Source organism: Panthera pardus, unplaced genomic scaffold, assembly GCF_024362965.1.
Source record: "Panthera pardus isolate Hobbes unplaced genomic scaffold, ASM2436296v1 HiC_scaffold_7, whole genome shotgun sequence".
Taxonomy (NCBI): domain Eukaryota; kingdom Metazoa; phylum Chordata; class Mammalia; order Carnivora; family Felidae; genus Panthera; species Panthera pardus.
Genome location: NW_026527002.1, coordinates 57,552,665 through 57,571,908, shown reverse-complemented (window position 1 = coordinate 57,571,908; position 19,244 = coordinate 57,552,665). Strand labels below are relative to the sequence as shown.

Genomic DNA, 19,244 nt, shown 5'->3' with positions numbered 1-19,244 from the left:
AAATGCACAGATTTTTCAAATATATTTTGAAGGATATATGTAGACATTGGGGAAGTTTAAGCAGGAGAGTTTAATGATCAGAATTAGGTTCCAGAAAGATTACTCCAAGTCCTCAGTGCAGAATCAAATGGTTTGAAGTGGGGGTGTGGAGGCCTGAGGGTCTGCAAATTCGGTGATGATGAGAGTCATAGGCAGACACTCATTTGAGAGATGTTAAGAAAACAGAAAAAGAGAGAGGTGAGAGAAACAGAGAAATCAGGCATAACTTCTAGGTTTTGGATTTTTCTCCTGGCTGGGAAACTATGATTCAAATTTCTAGACTTCAGTTGTAAAATAAATAAGAAAATAAATGAAAAACACAATGAAAAACAAAGGTAAATAATTGAAGTGCTATTATTATAACACATAATTTAAAAACTACTTTGTTTGACTATTCAAAACTAACCTTGGATTTAGTTTGAAAACCAGTCTGGTCATCAGTAAAGCTAGGTACATATGTAGTATTAGTAATAAACCAGAGTCTACCATTGTTTACTAAGTTGTGAACCAGCAATGCATCCATTAAACAATATTAAGACCCTGAAAGGTCTTCCTCATTCTCCATAAATGAATTATGAATAAAACAAAACCAAAAGCTGTTTAAGAGATAACGAGAATTAAAAAATTTGCAGCAGATGGTACCAGCTGTGCACATTTAATTCCAGCTCAAACAATCTGCCAAACAGTTAGACAGAACTGCTTTTGCATGGGAAACTGGAGTGTCTCAGAGCCAAGGAAGAAATCGGAGAGTCGTCTTTCTGGCATTAGTTTCAAACCTTTTATTATAATTAATGTTAGTGGACACAAACCTTCTTTCCTTTCTTTTCTTTCTTTGCACCATGTACGTTCCCCCCACCCCCTGCTCTCTGGCATATATACACATACATACATATACACATACACACACCAATGTTTACATCAATTAAATAGTAAATAATCTCAAAGAGTTAAGTTGCCAAAATGTTATATACTAGGCATTCAGCAAAAATATATTAAGTGTATAACATGAAAAGGGTATATTGTGGAGATTTTAAAGATACGTGTTAAATCCTAGCACATTTCAATGTATTTACCAAGACATTAACTGCAAATAACAAAACAAAAGTAAGGAAAGCAGTGATAAATGTCACAAGATAACCTATAGACTTAAAAAACAAAGATATGCTTAAAGTCCATTGAAATGGACAAATACAACATGCCTGGAGATAATTAGACCTGAACTCAGCATTGATGGAATTTAGACAGGCTAATAACAGATAAGCAAGTATTTTTCAAAAAAAAAAAAATAATGTTTATTTATTTTTGAGAGACATTGAATGTGAGTGGGGGAGGGGCAGAGAGAGAGGGAGACAGAATCCAAAGCAGGCTCCAGGCTCTGAGCTCTGAGCTGTCAGCACAGAGCCCGATGCGGGGCTTGAACCCATCAACTATGAGGTCGTGACCTGAACTGAAGTCTGACACTCAACCAACTGAGCCACCCAGGTGCCCCCAGATAAGCAAGTATTAAAGGCCAAGAGAGCAACACTGCAGATACAAACACATTCAGACTGTGCATTGATCAGAAAGTAGTCACCAGACTGAGGAAATATCCATGAATGGGCTTGTCTATGAGATTTAAGACCGTCAATTTATCCTGAAGATAATAATAATGGAGATCCATGAAGGTTGTTTGAGAGGGCAAAAGCCATGATAAAATTATTATACTCAGTGAATATTAGAATAGAGCAGAAGCTGCAAGCCTGAACACAGTCAGGGTAACTGGGGGGGGGGGGGGGAGGAAGGGGGGGCGGGTTCCCTATAATAACATATTCATGAGAAAACTACTACCTAGCTCAGATGAGGGCAGTAGATGGATAGGGTCACAGTGGAGTCTAATATAAAGGATACATTTTCAGACACTAGTATTTGACTCTACCACAAGTATAAGAAAGAAAGAGGTATAAAAATGAGTTTTTGACTGAGTAGCTGGGATGAAAAAGGCAGTGATTACAGGGAAGTTCAATCTGAAGAAGCAAATTGGGGGAAGGAGGAGTAATGGGAGAGGATGAGTACACATTGAGTCTGGAATATTAAGAAGAGAACAAAATGTATGTGGCTAGAGCTCCAGCTGGGGCTTGAGAGCTTTAGATCAGACAGAGATTTATACAAAACTCATCCTAAAAGAGGTGATAGTCATAAGAATAGATAAGTATTTTGAAATAAAGGAATATTAATGAAATTTCATAGAGATCTCAACATGTTCCAGTGAGGAATGCTCCCATTTAGGATGGCGACAGGAAGAAGAGCTCATTGAGGGTATTTGGGAGAGGAAGAGAGATTACAGGTATCAGAGATCAAATTGATATCTAGTAGTCATATTCATAAGACAAATGTCATTGGCAATTTTGGGTACTGTACTATTTTCGAGCACTGCCATAACAAATTACTGGAAACTTGTCTTAAAACAATAGCAATTTATTCTTTCACAGTTTGAAATCAAGATGTCAACAGGATGGATTCCTTCTGGACGCTCAGAGAGAGCTCATTCTGTGCCTGTCTCCTAATTCCTGGTGATCGCCAGCACTCTAGCATTCCATCCTTGTACATTCATCATATATGTTTCCTCCTCTGTGCCCTTCTGCCTTAGGTCCCTCTCTTTCTTCTTTAAGGATACTTGCCATGAATTTAGGCTCCACCCTATATCTAAGATGAACTCATCTCAAGATCTTTATCTTAAATATACCTGCAAAGTGTTTGTTTGTTTGTTTGTTTGTTTGTTTGTTTGTTTTAAAAATAAAGATCACATTCATAGGTTCCAGGGGTTAGGACTTGGAAATATTTTTGGTGAGATTTCACCATTCACACATTAAAGGTAACATGAAAAAGTATGGAGTAATAAATGTAAAACATAACTTCTTATACTATTACACTCTTGAAAGAGTTAACAAAAACTCTGTGAGGTAAAGCTATTCCCATTTTAGAGATGAAAAATTAAGGCTTATTCCCTTATTAAAAAATTATAGCTTCCTTACCCTAAAGGCATTTTTAATCCTAGTTTGTTTATCTTAAGGGTGTTACTACATGCTGATCCAGACTTAGTAAAGCATTTATTTAATTGTTTTTCCTTTGGAAAGGAAGACTTTGTGTTCATTCATCATATTCCTTCTCCCCACTTTCTACAATCACTGACAGTACAAGATACCAACCAGAAATAGTCATTTATTATTTTTGTTATTATGTTTGTTGTTTCTTTTGTCATTATTGTTGTTTGCTTCGATTGTGTTTTGATTGTTTTTTTAATTTAGAAAAGGGCTGAGCTTATTGGGAAAATAAGGATCAATATTATTTTCCTCTCTAGAGAAGCACACTCTAAAAAATAGAAATGGACAAACTGAGTGATGATCACATTGCAATTGTTGGATAGCTTAACCTCCTAACAGATACTTTTGCTAATTGTATCCATAATGAAGTTTTATGTCATGCAATAGATTCAGGGTTCATTCAAGCCTACTCCAGGCATGTGGAAATCTCCCCAAAATTCAGATTGGTATTCATATACTGGATAATGAGGTAAATTCTCTATGCATTTTCAAATATAGCACTTATTTGTAATGTTACTATATACAATCAGAGACAAAAATATTCTAGACTTAACCACAGATATATGTTAATATTATATATTATCTATTTTGTTACTCTTATATATTTATATTAATTATATCATTTGATAATTAATGAACCTTATTTAGTGTGCTTATTAATAAATGTCTGATGACTTCAATCAATTTGAAAGGTTAAATTGATTCTTTTTATAAACCACTGCATACAAAATAACAAAACAAATTGATTTGCTTATTCAATGAAACAATCCATTGATTAAGTTGCTTAAAAATGTGCCACTGGAGGTTTGTTTGAAGTGACCAATCATTACGACCAATTAAAGAAAAAAATTGGAGGAAATATTGGCAAGGATTATTATTGTCTCCCAATTCCCACCTCTCCCTGCCGATTTCATCTTTCTGGCCTCATCTGCCATGACTTCTCTAAACATGTCAGGTAACCCAATTGACTAATTTCTAAATGTGCTCCTATATTCTCTAACTCGTAATGTTTCTGGAAAACAACAGCTCCACTAAAATTTTTCCTGTCAAACATCCCTGATGATTCTAGAATGGCTTAAATCTATCTCCGTTATTTGAGATTTTCTCCAGTTCTCCCAGTTATAAATAATCTCCCACCATTTTGTCATTTTATAGGCATCCCTCTTAAAGTGGTTCTGCTACACTGATATTCACTATTGTTACTTGAGAATATATTCTACCTCTTCAGTTACATGTAAGCTCCTTGAAAACAATGTGTAATTCTTGTTGTTTTTTTTTTCTTTTTCCTTGCAATAGGAACTCAAAATGATTTCTTAAATAAATGAATGAGCACATAGATGAGAATGATACTTTCTACACAGAGAGCAAAGATGAAATTGATCCCCTTCCAGATGGGACAGATATTTGCACTTACAATCCAAATTGGATTCTGTGTAGCCAAACCAAAATCAGCTTCATTGATTTTCTTTCCTTTAGTGGCCAAAATGATCGTTTTAAGTCAAGGTCACTGTTATCTTCCTTTGAAGAAGGGATGCTTATATTATTTGGCTTCCTGCACTCTTATTCTGGGATATATTTCAACATTTGTTAATTTTAGATAAATTTGAAAAACCAGTGAAATAACAGCGTTGTTAGTGATCATTGGGAAGTTTAAACTTTGGATCAAATTATGCAGTAATGTATATTCATACAATTAACATGGTTCAGACACAAGCACATGTATACCCATATATGGATTACAGACTTAAAATTTGTGAAACCTCCATCACTCTTATTATTAATGGTTCCTCTAGTTTAAGACATTATAAATATTTAGAAGAAAATAACTTCATAATTCTATTTACAAGAAGTTGATGAATTCTGCCTTATCGCCAGCCAAACCACTTCTCTGTCTTGTGAAAGGAAATTCCAGGCACAGGTGACATATGCTTGCCTTCTACCTGTGGGCTGCTTTTTGTTTAGCTTGGGCTTCTAATATTGTGATTCAATATAATTTAAAAGCAAATACATGCACCTTTTCCAGAATTAACGTTCAGTTGTAAAATTCTTTACTGCTAGTGTTTAGATTTCTCCGTAAAATTCCATAAAACTGATGTTTAAGTAGATAAATGAAACAAAATAAAGAAAGTCTTATACATGCTACCTACCTACCTACCTACCCTATGATAGACTAAAAAGCTGCAATAAAATGTATTAGTGGTTTTAAGATTTGAAAATATATATTTATCTCAAGAAATTATAATCATTTTTGAAGATTAGCAGAGAATATGCAGATTATAATAAAGTCAGACTACTATATTTTTAAGAGATAATAATGAGTTAATTGGCAGATAACTTCAAGGTACGAAATCAAGTACGCATTGCATTTTGACAGTAATTTTGATAGATTTGGTAATTTTTTTTAAATATACACTTTTATGTTCTCTAAGTATTTATTTATTCTCAAGTTCATTTGAGGCTGATATCACGTAACTATTAGAGATAAAGAAATGATGATAAAAAAGACCTGCTACACTGGGAGTTGAGATTTATTCAAATTATGTCAGCAAAACAACTTTATTCCTTATGGAAAGAAGAGACCTGGATTAACCTGATTGTTCAGCAAAGACACTTTTTGCTTGACTTTTAATTTCTATCCCTTTATGCCGAGACAAGTTAAGTGATGTAAGGCCTATGGTTAGCAGGAGAGTGAAATTTACCCCAAGACAAACAGAAAGATCTTTAAAATTCTCTCCCATTTTTATCATTTTTTCTTTTAGGACTACATGTCCCCCAGCTACTCACCATTGTTCTTTTCTTTCAGGAAAATGCGCTCATATAGCTTATATTTAACTATTTATATACTATATATTGCATTGCCTTTAGTTAGTATACACCACTTAAGAAAGTTTGAATATTAATGCACTAAATTTATTGCATATGTAACTCATGTTAAACAAGCTTTTTTATGAAGTCAAAGTATGCTCTGTATGGATACACCAATAGACACTGCCTTCAGTTTCAAGGTTTTTCATTCTCTCACTCTTTAAAATTATTACCCTTATGTGACATAGAAACTTCAGTCTCTGACCTTCCTAATATGGCTAAAGCTTAAAAGACTGAAATACCTGTTAAGCCTCACTCTTACTGAAACTGAAAGAGGAGTCAGGACATAAGAGGAATGAATGCCTAGGAAGGCACATGTAGTTAACACTTCCAAGAGGCTCATCTCCACCTCTTAGGAATACCCCCTGATTAATAGCAGGACAGATACTTTTATCTACCTGGTAATTTATATCCTTAAATATGATCGTTTAAAAACAAGTTATGTTATCATGAACATTAGATCTCTTTCTTTTCTCCTCAACCAAATAGGAACTATTGCAAATCGAGGAAATATATAGACTTGAATTAGAATTCCCTCATTATTCTAGAGTCAACATTTAAATTCAAATGTTTTATTTCCCAGGGGTTGGGGAGGTCACACGGGATGAATCTGAGAATGGGCATTTACAGAAAAAAAAAAAAAAATGAGAAAATGAGTTCTTACTTTTCTCCTACTGTCTTGGGAATGCATTCTATATAAAAACTGCAAAAAAAAAAAAAAAAGTAAGAAAAGGTCTCCTTGATTACTTGTAAATAATTAACAGTTTTATTTTACTCTAACTGGTTTGTTTTTACCCTGACAAAACCACAATTTGGATTTGAACCTTTTCATTAAAAATTGTATCTCTACAATAAGAGGACATTCAAGTCTAACAGGCAGGAACATTTCTATAACAAAATAAATACTGCATTTAGAAAAAGATCCTCATGTAAACCTGTATATCTGATATAAATATAAATTTAAAAAACACTTTCTAAATTCATAACTTTGTCAAAGGTATAAATACTTCTTTTCCAAATTAAAGGGAACCTCTTACCAATTCTTTGTTGATTTCTCTCAGTGTACTTACTATGTCTTTATCATTTTTGTGTGATGTTGCCCCTATGATGCTAAAACAGAGTAAATACATACTGAGCACTGGTTTAATATGAAGCAATTTTTGAAAAGGTGCACATTTTCTGCCTTTTAATTGACAACTACACTCTGTTTTGAGATCAAACTTAGTTTTATTCCATGCAAATTTGGGGGGACTTGAAAAGGAATGGAAATCTGACACTTCCAGTGTAAAGAACCTGTCTATTTCTGATCTAAACTCTTTCTAAAATCTCTCAAGGGTACTTAATCATTGTGATTGGCTTGATGATCCTTGCCAAGTCACTTTCTTCCTTAACTTGTATGTGAGAAGATCAACAGGCTGCAAGAAGTAAAAAAAAAAAAAAAGTATATAAACTATATGAAAGGGAAGGGATGGTGGTAGTAATTAACCAAGTAAAAAAAATAAAAAAATAAGATTTTTATACATGTACACACATATGTTAAAAATTGATCACCTTTAAATTACTTTATAAATCTTTACTTTTCTATGAATATGCAGGTAAATTTATATAAAAATCATATTTTTGTTATTAGAGTATTTTAAAACAAGCATCTTTGGGTGCTAGCATAAGACAATACAGTGGGCAAACATGCTAATTCAGAAATTGGACATCATAGGTTCATATTTCATTTTAGTTATATTCTCGCAAGGCAAGCTAATTAACTTTGTGTATCAGTTTCTCCACCTAGAAGAATGAGGATATTTGTAGTACTTGTCTCAGCAAGTTGTAACAAGATTGAATAAGATATGCCATGTGAACATAACACAATGTCAGGCATACAGTAAGCACTTAATGCTTGTGATGATGCTAGCTATTTTTTAAATCTTCATTTTCTAACAGTCTTAAACAAATCTATGTATAACTGTGCTGCTTTCCTACAGATTAGGTGAGATAAATGATTTCTTCCTCCCAAATTTAGACACTGTGTTTTTCCTTCTGGAGAAACTGAGGGACTTCTCCAGAATTTTGGCTGATGATACTGTTTCTGGAATACCTTTGGAAATGCTCTCTTGGAGAGTAGACTGCTTAGCAGGAAAGACAAGAGTGCAATCCAACACTAAGTGTATTGGATTAATATTATATTATCTTTGTTCATCATATAAAATATGATTTTCCATGTCTGGGAATCTGGAAAATGTCGGTAAAAAAAAAGTTTCATGATTTGTTGTGAGCCATAAAAACTGAAAACTATACTATTATTAAATGTTATGAGCTCTCAGATTAATCTTTTAACAACTTCACATTGACATGATATGCAGGATTTGTTTAGGAAAACATAATTGAATTATTGGAGTAGCATGTTTGAAAGTAAACATTAGAAATTGGTCTCTTCATGATGGTCTCTTCATGATGGTCCCATCGTCAAAGTTCATTTTGCACAATAATTCTTGTTAAAATACTTCTTTTGAAAAAGAAAAGGTTTTTTTTTGTTGTTGTTGTTGTTGTTTTAAAGTTCTCCTGTCTGTTATATATAGCCACGTGTTCAAATAGATTACATGCACCCAAGATTTTTGTTTTAATACAAAGTGTATTCAGCTGAGGTGATTAACCTCTGCACACTTGGTAAGAAGGGTTTTGTCAAGTGTTTTTTAATTAAGTTCCAAGGACTTGTTTGCACCTAACTCCTTGTTCAGTCCAGCAAAGGCACCAACAGCAGCAACAACCCTGACATCTTGACTAAAATCAATGTCAGCGCTGCCACCAAGGTGTCTGAACAAGCTAATGACGTTTTTAGCGTTGATCTTCCCAATCGCGGTCTAGTCTCAACCTTGTTGCCCACTCCCCTTCAAAACCTGCATATTTGGACCATAAAAGAAAGCACTGGTGGGAAGGAACAGTATGGGGCACACCGCCCTTAATCTACCTCTCCGAATTTAATGAGGTCAATTGGGCGTCTACAGCTTCTGCCTCTTGCTAAGGCTCCTCACCCAGAGGAGAAATCCCTGTCTAGTACACACACACACACACACACACACACACACACACACGGGCGCGCGCGCGCGCGGACACATGCATGCACACGCATATACACTACACAAACACATTTGGGAAAACACCCACGTATTAAAAAAAAAAATCACACCTTCCCTCACCTTCCATACACCACACACACACCCTTCACAACTGCACACACACGCACATACTCCTGGAAGAATCGTAGACCCACACAAAATGCTACGTACCCGGAGAGCTTAGAATCCTTCCTACGCCTGCAGATTGAGCCCACTCAACACGCACCCCTATAGACACTCGCAGTGTGCCCACTTCCCGGAGCAGAATTCCCTCCAGATTCAACAACCTTGCTCCCCTGAGCCGGCAATTTCACGTTGAGCCCAGGGACAAAAGCTGATCAAGGGTGATATTGGAGTGTATGGGACGGGGGCATCATTTGTGGACAATGTGGAGGGATGCAAACTCAAACTGGGCAGTCCTCTTGACAATGCCCTGCAGATAGGTGCTGATCCCCATAGCCTTCAGCAAGCAAATGGAGCCAGGAACCGCTGCAAATATCTATTCCAGAACCAGTGCGGCAGCCCTACCCCCTCCTGAGATGGGATCAGATTCCAGAAAAGTCAGATTACCAGTCCGGCACCTAGTCTAAGGAACTTGCGGATTGTTAGATCTGGGCCAGGATCAGACAAAAAAGACTAAGAAATCGGCACACAGGAGGCAAAACGCGCTGGTCTCAGGACACAGCTCCCCTACACCCTGGGAGCAAGCAAACAGGATCCCCTATAGATGGGAAAAGGGAGCCGGTACCTGAGCGATGGCCAGTAGATGGCGCAAGAACTCTTTCCTTGTGCAGTGTTAACCCTTGAATGGCGTGTGGAGCTGCCACGTCCAGATGTATAGATACATACATTGTGCGTTTTGAAAGAAACCTTCCATTTACATACTTGGGACTGGTTCAGAATTAAGACAAATGAGTCTGTTCTAGATAACTACCACAGATAAAGTAGTTTAACTGCAGCACACATTAGCCCAAAAGCGGCTGGGGAGGATGAAAGGGCGAACTATTTGGGGAAATGACTGGCTCCCTCTCCACCTCACCCCCGCCCTAGTCACGGATGAAATCGGTTTACCGAACCATAGAAACCTGATTACGGGCTCACACGTCGGCATTTGCATATGTAAATGCATGTGTGCAAATAAATTCTTCTCCGTGATCTTCTTTTTCAATTAAATCATGGGATAATAAATGCGAGACGCCTGCCTGAAATATACTGCAACTACAGTAGTAACACATGTCCCATTATAAGGACGTGGGCATCGATGGAGCCCGATTCGTTATCAGCATGGTTTCCCCAAAAGCAACACAGATCCTCCGATTAAAATATTCCTCAAACATGTTTCTGTATTCACAAGCTGCAATGGGGAGCTCACTAACATCATATTTCTCGGGCTGCTTTTACAGGCGGAATTGATCCATTCGGGGGGAAAAAGAAACCAAGCCCCTTAATTTCAAATATTGTGGGGAGTTTGTCAGAGAGCGGAGCTGGGCTTGAAGAAGCAGCTCACTAGTGGTTTCTGGTGGTTGCTATAACGAGCTAGAATTGAGGTAGATTTTGGTGGAGGGGAAAAAAAAGCACAGGAAAAGACAGAATCCAGAGTAGCAGAGACTTTGTGCCCCCGTTGGAGAGATGGTTGAGTCCTCGTCAAGGTTGCTGTGGTATCCCAGAAACACCATTCACTCCGAGCTGTGACCGCGCACCAACAACAGCAACAACTCCACTGCGCCGGGCTGAGGAGCAGGAATTAGGAGCTCGCGAATAATATGAAAGGGATCCGCAAAGGGGAAAGCCGAGCAAAGGAATCCAAACCCCGGGAGCCTGGCACCAGAAGATGCGCTAAATGTGGCCGCCTGGACTTCATCCTGATGAAGAAAATGGGGATTAAAAGTGGATTTACGTTTTGGAATCTCGTCTTTTTATTGACGGTGTCTTGTGTGAAAGGTAGGTCTGCTTTCGGGGGTCCCCCCTGTTTTGTATGTTGGTGAGCTGACTTGTCGCCGGAAAAAGGCTGGTAGCTTACTTTGCAATTTGCACCGATAAAATAATGATAATAATACTGAAGAAGGAGTTGATTCACAGCTCTCCCCCCCCCCATAGGAAATGCATTTTGCTTGCCAGATTTGGCGTTCAATGCAGTGATTGAGCTTGTGCTCAATAAATATTCTTGCAGTATGCTCAAACGAATACGTGAGTTGGTTCGTATAGCCTCTAACTAGTGGATATCCAGGCAGAATTCCTCTGCAAGACTTTACTTGGTGGTGAGGATTACCTTGATTTCTACTGAAACCAGTGGGGTTCGATGCCTGGGCTAGAATATTTATATTAAAGACACTCGTGCAAATGCTTTTTAACCCTTTCAGGGCGCAAAGTTACTGACATACCAGGAATGTGCTGTTAAATGCATTAGGGCACAGGGGTCTTCCAAGCATCCCCCTACTAACACAAATGTCTGAGTGCATATGTGAATTATTACTACGTGGGCTCTTGTGCATTGATAAATGGTAGGGGAGCTTCCCTGGGTCCTGTGGTAGAGGACTGGCTTAAAATGAGGCTTTAAAAGGGTCTGAGACGCCACGAAGTGTAAGGATCCACCTTTGGGGAATGAATGAAGGTAGGAGGAAAGTCATTAGCTGACGACCAAAAAGAAAATCCCCAGCAAGTCTCGGCGTTCAGACAGGTAGAGTGAGTGTCACATGCACAGACAAGGGGAGGGGGTGGGTGGGATGTAAAATGTATTCCTAAGCAGGAAAGCAAGGGACAGTCGGAATCATTGGAAGCAAAGCTGTCCTCGGGGAGAAAATAGATCCCCAGTTCTGTTCCACAACTTCTCCTGCACCCGGCCGCCCATTAATTGCTGCAAAGAATACTCAGGAGATGTTTATGACTCATGCCATCGTTTTTGAAAAATCACCTCCCCATACTCATGGCAGCCCGAATAGATGCGATGGATGTCGCTTTCAGTGAAGCTAGTTCCAAATCTCGGGTGTCCTGTGTGTCGGGGGTGGGTGGGGGTGGAGGGTGGGGGGTGGGGGGTGTTTTGGCCCAGGCGCACCACGGCTGTCAACACAAACTGGACGCTTCTTCCTTTGTAAAGGAGTGCCTCTGAACCGCAATCGGGCCGCGTCTCTATGAAACAGTTTATTGTCCAGCTTGCAGCTGGCTGTCCCCCCACAGAAGGCAGTCCATTTGCATTCAGTGGAAATGATAATTCATGTTTTGGGTGGAGGGAGCTGGAGGGGTTACCTCTCCTTCTATTAGGAGCAACCGCGGGTGGCATGTCTCGAATTTTAATTTACATCCCTAAATGCCAGGAAGTCGCCTCCGGTGTCTGTGGCAGCAACTGTCTTGTAATCCCAACCTGCTCCTTAAAGCTTGATTTCTCCCCCCCTTTTCTGGAGCCTCCAGCGTAGCTCTAAGGCAAAACGCTTGTCCTCAGCGGCGTAACTACACTGCCTAGTGCACAAAACGTGTCTCGGGTTGCTTTTACAATGGGTTCGTTTCCGTCGCCGGCTCGACGTGCGAGGAGCCTCACGTTTATGCTTAGTTCGTCTGCCACAGGGAGTCGGTGGTTCATGGATGGCCCTGGGGCTGACTGCCAGACGCGCGCTCCGCGTGGGGGAGGCGCAGGGAGGCAGCAGCAGGTCCAGGCACGAAAAAATGTTGGGGTGGCTCTTGCTAGAGGATGACCAGGGGTTAAGTGCGAGTTTTCATGTGATACCTGTTGAGCGAAAACACATTCGAGGGGCAGATGGGGGGAGGGAGTCTCCGAAGCTGGGCGAGCACGCCAGCCTGACAAACACCGAACGGCGCAGCCTGCAATTACCGCCCGGCTGCCCGCACCTACCGTATTTTCCGAATAAGACGCGCCACTGAAAGGAAGGGCGCGTTAATTTGGTTTAAATGGCACTGGAAACAGGACCCCTCTCCTCTCCTCACAGCTCCTGGACTTTGGACTGAGATCACTGGTCTCCACTGAGTATATTCCAGTTTGAGGGGCATTTGAGAAGGAGTGTGTCACACTCTGCTTTGGTCCCATTCAAAACCAATTTTTTTTTCTTTTTTTTTGGAACTTAGATAACATTTAATGGCAATAAGATTCTTCTTTGTCACTTACCTGCCACTCGGAAGATTTCCCCTGTATTTTACAACTTGGAACGCTGTCCTCAAATTCTGAGAAACAAACTTACATGGGCTGTATGCTTTAGACCTGTTCCCTAGCGGCGGCGGTGCCTATCTTAACAGTTGCTTATCCTCCCCTTTCCCCTCTTCTTATTTTATTCTAATTTCACTTCAGTGAAAGGCTTTCCTCAAGGCTTTCCTAAAACCGTGATTCCTGAAATCGCTTAAATGGTGTTCCCCCCCAACGTCTATGCCCCAGTTTGTTTTCCACGCTGTTTCTTCTGGACGCTCAGGCCCACGGGAAAGCTCAGAACCGGGAGGCGTTTTAAGGGCTTTGCAGGTCCTATTCCAGGATAGCAGGAGTGTTCAGGAAGTCCGAGATGCGCGGTTTTCCACGCGAAAAGCTCATGCCACAAGAATTCCACCTTCTGCCCATACTTTTCATCACTTCGTATCTCACCTCTGCCTGCAAACAGCGACAAAGAGGCTCAGTGGGAGGAAACGCCTCAGAGCAGAAGACAAAGTGGCCTTCAGTGGTAGGCCTGAACCGCTCCTATGGGGTTGAAATGACAGCCAGCCTTATCTGGCCATTTTATCTCCACTGTCAGGATCTCAAATAAAAGGTGGCCGACGGAGGACACTAAATTGGGGTGGGGAGCTGCTTAGACCCGATGCATGCCTATTTTAGGCTGTAACACACACGCGCACATGCTCGCGCGCAGTCAGGCAGAGGTTTCCGAAATGCAGCCTGCAGCTGCAGCTGCAGCGTGTCTGTTGAGGTTTCACTCAGATAGAAACTGTGAATCTCCTAGTCGTGCTGAAACGTCCCGCCCACGTAAGCAGACACTCGGGGCCACTTTCCCACGCTCCGTCTCGGGGGATCACGCAACCCTAGCAAAAGGTACCACGCAAAGGTGCAGGAACCGTACGAAGGTACCGGAAGGCACTGACCTCGGACGACAGGTGGGCTCCAGCCAGTGCGCTGCGTTCCACGCCCTGCGTCAGGGCGTACTTCCAGGGCCTCTGGCAGGCCCCGGACTTCGAGAAGGATCCACGTTTCTGCGTGCTCTGGGATTCCAAGGAGATATTACTCCCGTCACAGAGCTCCTTCTGGAAGAACGGGTTTCACACCCTCTTCAGCGAACTCAGAAGTACCTTTCACGGAAGCCAGGGTGGCTGAGCCCCGAGGGAAGTCTCAGACCCTTGCGTCTCTTCGGGGACTGATAGCCTCGATACCCTCACTCCTCACCCTCAAGGCAATAGTGAGACCAGGCAGAAAATGTCCTGTCTTGAGGGGGCTTTTCAAAAGGGGGTGGAGTGAGTTAAAGACCTCACCGAACAATAATAACAGCAAACAACCACCCCACCCCTCCATCGCAGCCATCAAAACCCTTCCCTTTAGTTTGGCACGTTTGAGTCATGTGCCGGGAGGTAATATTTTGTGTTCGAGTTAGGGGTCCTGCTGCTGCAGTTTGACCGGGTATCCTTCAGTCTTGTTCTTTGGGAATACTTAATTTCTTCTAGAAGGGCAGACTCCATGAAATTTCAAAGAACCATCAGAGGTTGAAACTGAGCGCCTCACTTGGCCTTGGTGCGAGCGTGTGTATTGTTGGGAGGAGGAGATCCACCTGGATTGACACCAACGGGCCTTCGGGAAGCCTCGGGAGCGTGTGGGCGCGTGGGTGTGGGTGTCCGAGGCGGAAATGCGTGGCAGGTAACAGTGCGTTTATATTCCCCGAACTCTAGATGGTGGTGCTCTGGACACCGCTGTCGCGCTCTCCGGTGGGGGCACCGAGAAAACTCCCTTTCCCCAAGCTGACCGCATCGCTCCCCTCACTCAAATTCTCCAGTGACAGGCGCCTAGGGAGTTCGAAAAACTCACTCGAGAGCAAGTAAACGGCCTGCTGCCCTTTTAGGATCCCTTCATCCCCACCCCAGCTCTCTGGCTGGGGGGCAAAGGGAAACAGGAGATAGTCCTGTTCAGGGTTCAGGAGGCACAAGGGTTTAGTTGGAACCTAGGGGAAAAGGCAGAAATGAAACAGCATGGGGTCATCCAAGTCACCGTGTGGTCCTCTCCCAGCGCCGCTGGAATGGCCAGCTGAGGGCTAAAAGCTGGAGGCGCAAGGGGGTTGCAGCACACTGCAGAATAACAATGAAGCAGGACGACTGAAGAAAGATGGGCTCAGGCATCAGGCGAATTCCCTTCCCCATGAACACGTCGCCTTTGGGGAGGCTCTACACCACCTACTTGCTAAGCCAACCCAATTTGCCGCCCAGAAAAGGGTTGAGCAGCTCCCAGAATTATGAGCTTAACTTCTCCTGGACAGTTACCTCCTAGAGATTGTTCTGAAAGGTCATTTTGCAGCACCGTGTTTTCCGGAATCTTCCGGTGTTGGGGGACTGGCGAGGGGCTGAGGGGAAGGCTGCATCAAGCCAGTGTAAGAAATGTGTGTGAGCAGAAATAATTCAGGAGCAGGTTTCAGCCCCTTGCAAACTTAATGCCAGCTCCTTTGAGATCCTTCAAGGAATTAAGGCATGGAATTACTCAATAAAGTACTCTAGGAGCATAGACTTAGTTGCAAGAGTTGTTCTTACTCTTCATGATATTAATTAGCCTTACTATTTGTGGGACAGTGGAATAGAATCTGGGGTATACATGTCTTTTCCTTGAACACACAGTTTAGTATCTAAGGAAACATGAAATAATAAAGCAACAGCAAATGGCATCTATACATGATTCTAAATGTAGTAAAACTCAATCACAAGTGGGATATAGAAGAGATAGAGCAATTACTAATGTCTTTGTACTCATGTGGGAACCTTCCAATGCAAGGTATTTGCCTAAGATCTCAAATACAAATACCTGAAAGATACTGAACTGAACTTTAGTGGTCTCCGACTTATTTCTTGTGTGCCAAAAAATGACTTCCTTCTACTTAATATCAGGGTCTCCAGAAATGGCTTCAATGTTTTGTCCGCTTTGAAAAATTACTGGAAGGCACCCAACAAGGTGTCTACTAAGGAACCTGTTACTTTAGGCAACATGACTGTTTGAGAAAATATGCCATTTTGTACTTTAAAGTCCAGTGTTTGAAAGATTAGAAGTAAAACGATTGTAAAAGAAATTAGAAAAAATGTGTAGGATTAAGAAAATGTGTGAGATACAAATAAAACTTGAGGCCATTTTGTCTATAGATCCATTTAAACATAGCTTCCCTTTGTACCTCTTTCTTCTCTTACCTTTACTCATAGGACAGTGTAGTTTATGGAGACAGTGGCAGTTCTGATTTGAATTCTGGATGGGGTCTATTAAGGATGTTAGGACAGACACGACTGTTACCAAATTCATCTTTTCTCTTAGAGTGAGCAGGTGGGTGATGCATGTTATTTTCCAAAGAGATCAATTTTCATGTCTACAAGATTTTCTCAGAACTGGGCCTCTTATAAGGCTCTCATTCTCATCAGGAATATCACTTCTACAAATGTCACTGAGAAATATCAATTTGTTGAATACCTTCCAGTATTCAGGGGTCTCACGGCTGATGGTCATCCTTTGGTCTCTCAAACTTCCAATCTTGTAGCCATCAAATGTATTTCATGCCATCAAGTCCTTCGCTAAGCTATTGCTTGGTGCTGGTTGAAGCTTCCAAGGAGTAATATTTTCTATATAATCATGGCCTATTGACAACAACCCTATCTGAAATCTCCTCTAAAAAAAGTCTAAAACATTAGAGTCATACAGCTTATAGTTGAATTATATCAGTGGTAATCACGTGGTATTAGATATCACAATGTTATTCTATCAGTTTTTAAATACTTGCACTGCAGTGATTTTCAAAGTGTTCCTGAACAAATAACATCAGCATCCTCTGAAAACTTGTTAGGAATATGAATTCTCAGGTGTCCACCCTAGGCCCTGAGACAGATACCCTGGTAGGTGGGCACAGACATTAGTGTTTTTAATAAGTCATCCAGATAATTCTGATGTGCTCTATGGTTTGAGACCCACTACAATAAAGAGCAAGAGTTCTCGAGCTATGAGACCTAAAGTCAAATAATAATTTTGCCAAGCAGTTATGTTTGCACTAGCAACTCAACTTTCCTAAACTCAGTTCATTAATCTACACACACACACACACACACACACACACACACACACAAAGGAGTTTGTACCATATCAGCAGGTCTATACGGAAAGGGATATTATATATCTAACATATATGGTATCTGACACTGGTAGCTATCATTAGTATTATTCAAATGCACATTCATGTGCAAAGCCAGTGTGAATTCCCTCATACTTCAACCCTAACTTGTAGCCCTAACTTGTACATAGCAGTAAATAAAAAAAAATGTGGCATCTTCTTACTAGCTATTATTTCACTTTAGCCATATTCCCAGTCTATTATACATTGGAGAAATACTTTGAAACTTCTGCTTATCATACTTAATACAGTTACTTCAGGACCTAGCAGCATGTAACAGGGGCAGACCCATAGCTTAAAAAAGTTACCCCTGTTCCTGGGCTAATTCCATTCCCTACATAGGAACTTTAATTTAATATCAATTGATTAATAATACCTACTGAACTTGATGATTCATCTTGTCACAAATTGTGATATTTTACAGGGCTGGGCAAGTTCTTAAATATAACTAGTTAACTGCTTTTATTTTATTCAGGAAATGCACATGCCTAAAAAGGGTAAGTGATTTTTACTAGGTAAGAAAGTTCATTAGCTCTAGAACTGAGACAAGATCATCTGGCATTCAAGTTCATGTTCAACTCTCTTTCTACTATATCTTCTCAGTTTTAACAGAGTTTGCTTAGATGACATCAATGGAGACGATCACAAAGGTCAATATTTATGTACCATGTATCAATCAGTACCATATAAAAATATTAGTGATTATATAATATATATACATATAATACATATGTTTTGTTATAATTTTTAAAAATTGTTAACCACTTGTTTTGCAGGCGAAAAAACGAAACAATTTTTGAATGAAAATATTTTCTGAGGCTGATATAATATGTACTTCAGAGAAATAACTAGTCATATCTTCAATAAAATCTATACAAGTCTTACAAGTCTATAAAAATAAAATCAGTGTATTGAGTGTTTTTTTATGTCTCATAAAGAACTTTAAGCAATAGTATTTAAAATTAAATTCTTATTTATTTCTTATAATCTAGACACAACTTCTTATTTATAAGCTTTTCAATCTAGAAAATCTGTTCTGAATTTATTCTCATGTTTTAATTATGTTTAAGCCATATTAACATAAAATTTATGCAGTCCCTGTCATCTGCACTTACATCACAGATTTCTCTCAGGTGATCTATTTAAGAAAATGGTGTAGTTCAAAACAGTACCATATAAATAATAGTACACTTGAGAAATATTAATAGTATAAGAACAATTGATAATGTTAGAGATTATCTTCAATTTCAGTGATATATGAAATATTTAAACTCTAAGATATGAGTAAATTTTCCAAAATAATGAATACTACTAAATTTGAGGTGTTTAAATGTTCAGAAAGTGACTGAAATATATAAAAAGTAATGAGTGATTCTCTTAAAAACCAAGTTTTGAATGTTCAAAGTTATAACTTCCTTTGTGTTACGTTAGCAGATTTTAAAGGAGTATTTATGATTATATAGTTTTAATGATAAAGTTTTTTTTTTTTTTAACGATGACATGTTTTAAAATACGGTTGGATACCACTTTGAAAGGAAATTTATAAATGGAAAAATTCTGCAGAAATGGATTTAATAAATCTCAAAAATCTAGGACTATGCTATACTTTTCTACTAAACTAAGTCCATCAGATTGACTCCATAATGCTGAGAGGTGCTTCCTATAGAGACAGGACATAAGACACTGTTATGTTTGGGGAAATATTACCAAGATAGCATTCTTTGTTTTATCTTTTTTTTTTTAATGTAGAAATCTCTGTTAAAGTATATTGTTTACATTTTAAACAGTGGTTCTCTACCTCATTTTCCTGCTTTGAATTCTAAAAA

The 19,244-nt window shown here is 39.6% G+C and overlaps 1 protein-coding gene across 6 annotated transcripts in view; it reads left to right on the top strand.

The window, feature by feature from the left end:
• The first annotated feature begins 10,625 nt into the window (after nt 1–10,625).
• The window catches only part of CSMD3 (CUB and Sushi multiple domains 3), a 1,247,213-nt gene continuing 1,238,594 nt past the window's right edge, over nt 10,626–19,244 (top strand). For all 6 annotated transcript variants that reach the window (XM_053896606.1, XM_019467839.2, XM_019467838.2 and 3 more), the window contains exon 1: nt 10,626–11,035. In XM_053896606.1, the coding sequence (XP_053752581.1) occupies nt 10,858–11,035 (178 nt within the window). In that variant the 5' untranslated portion in view covers nt 10,626–10,857. The remainder of the gene's footprint in view (nt 11,036–19,244) is intronic.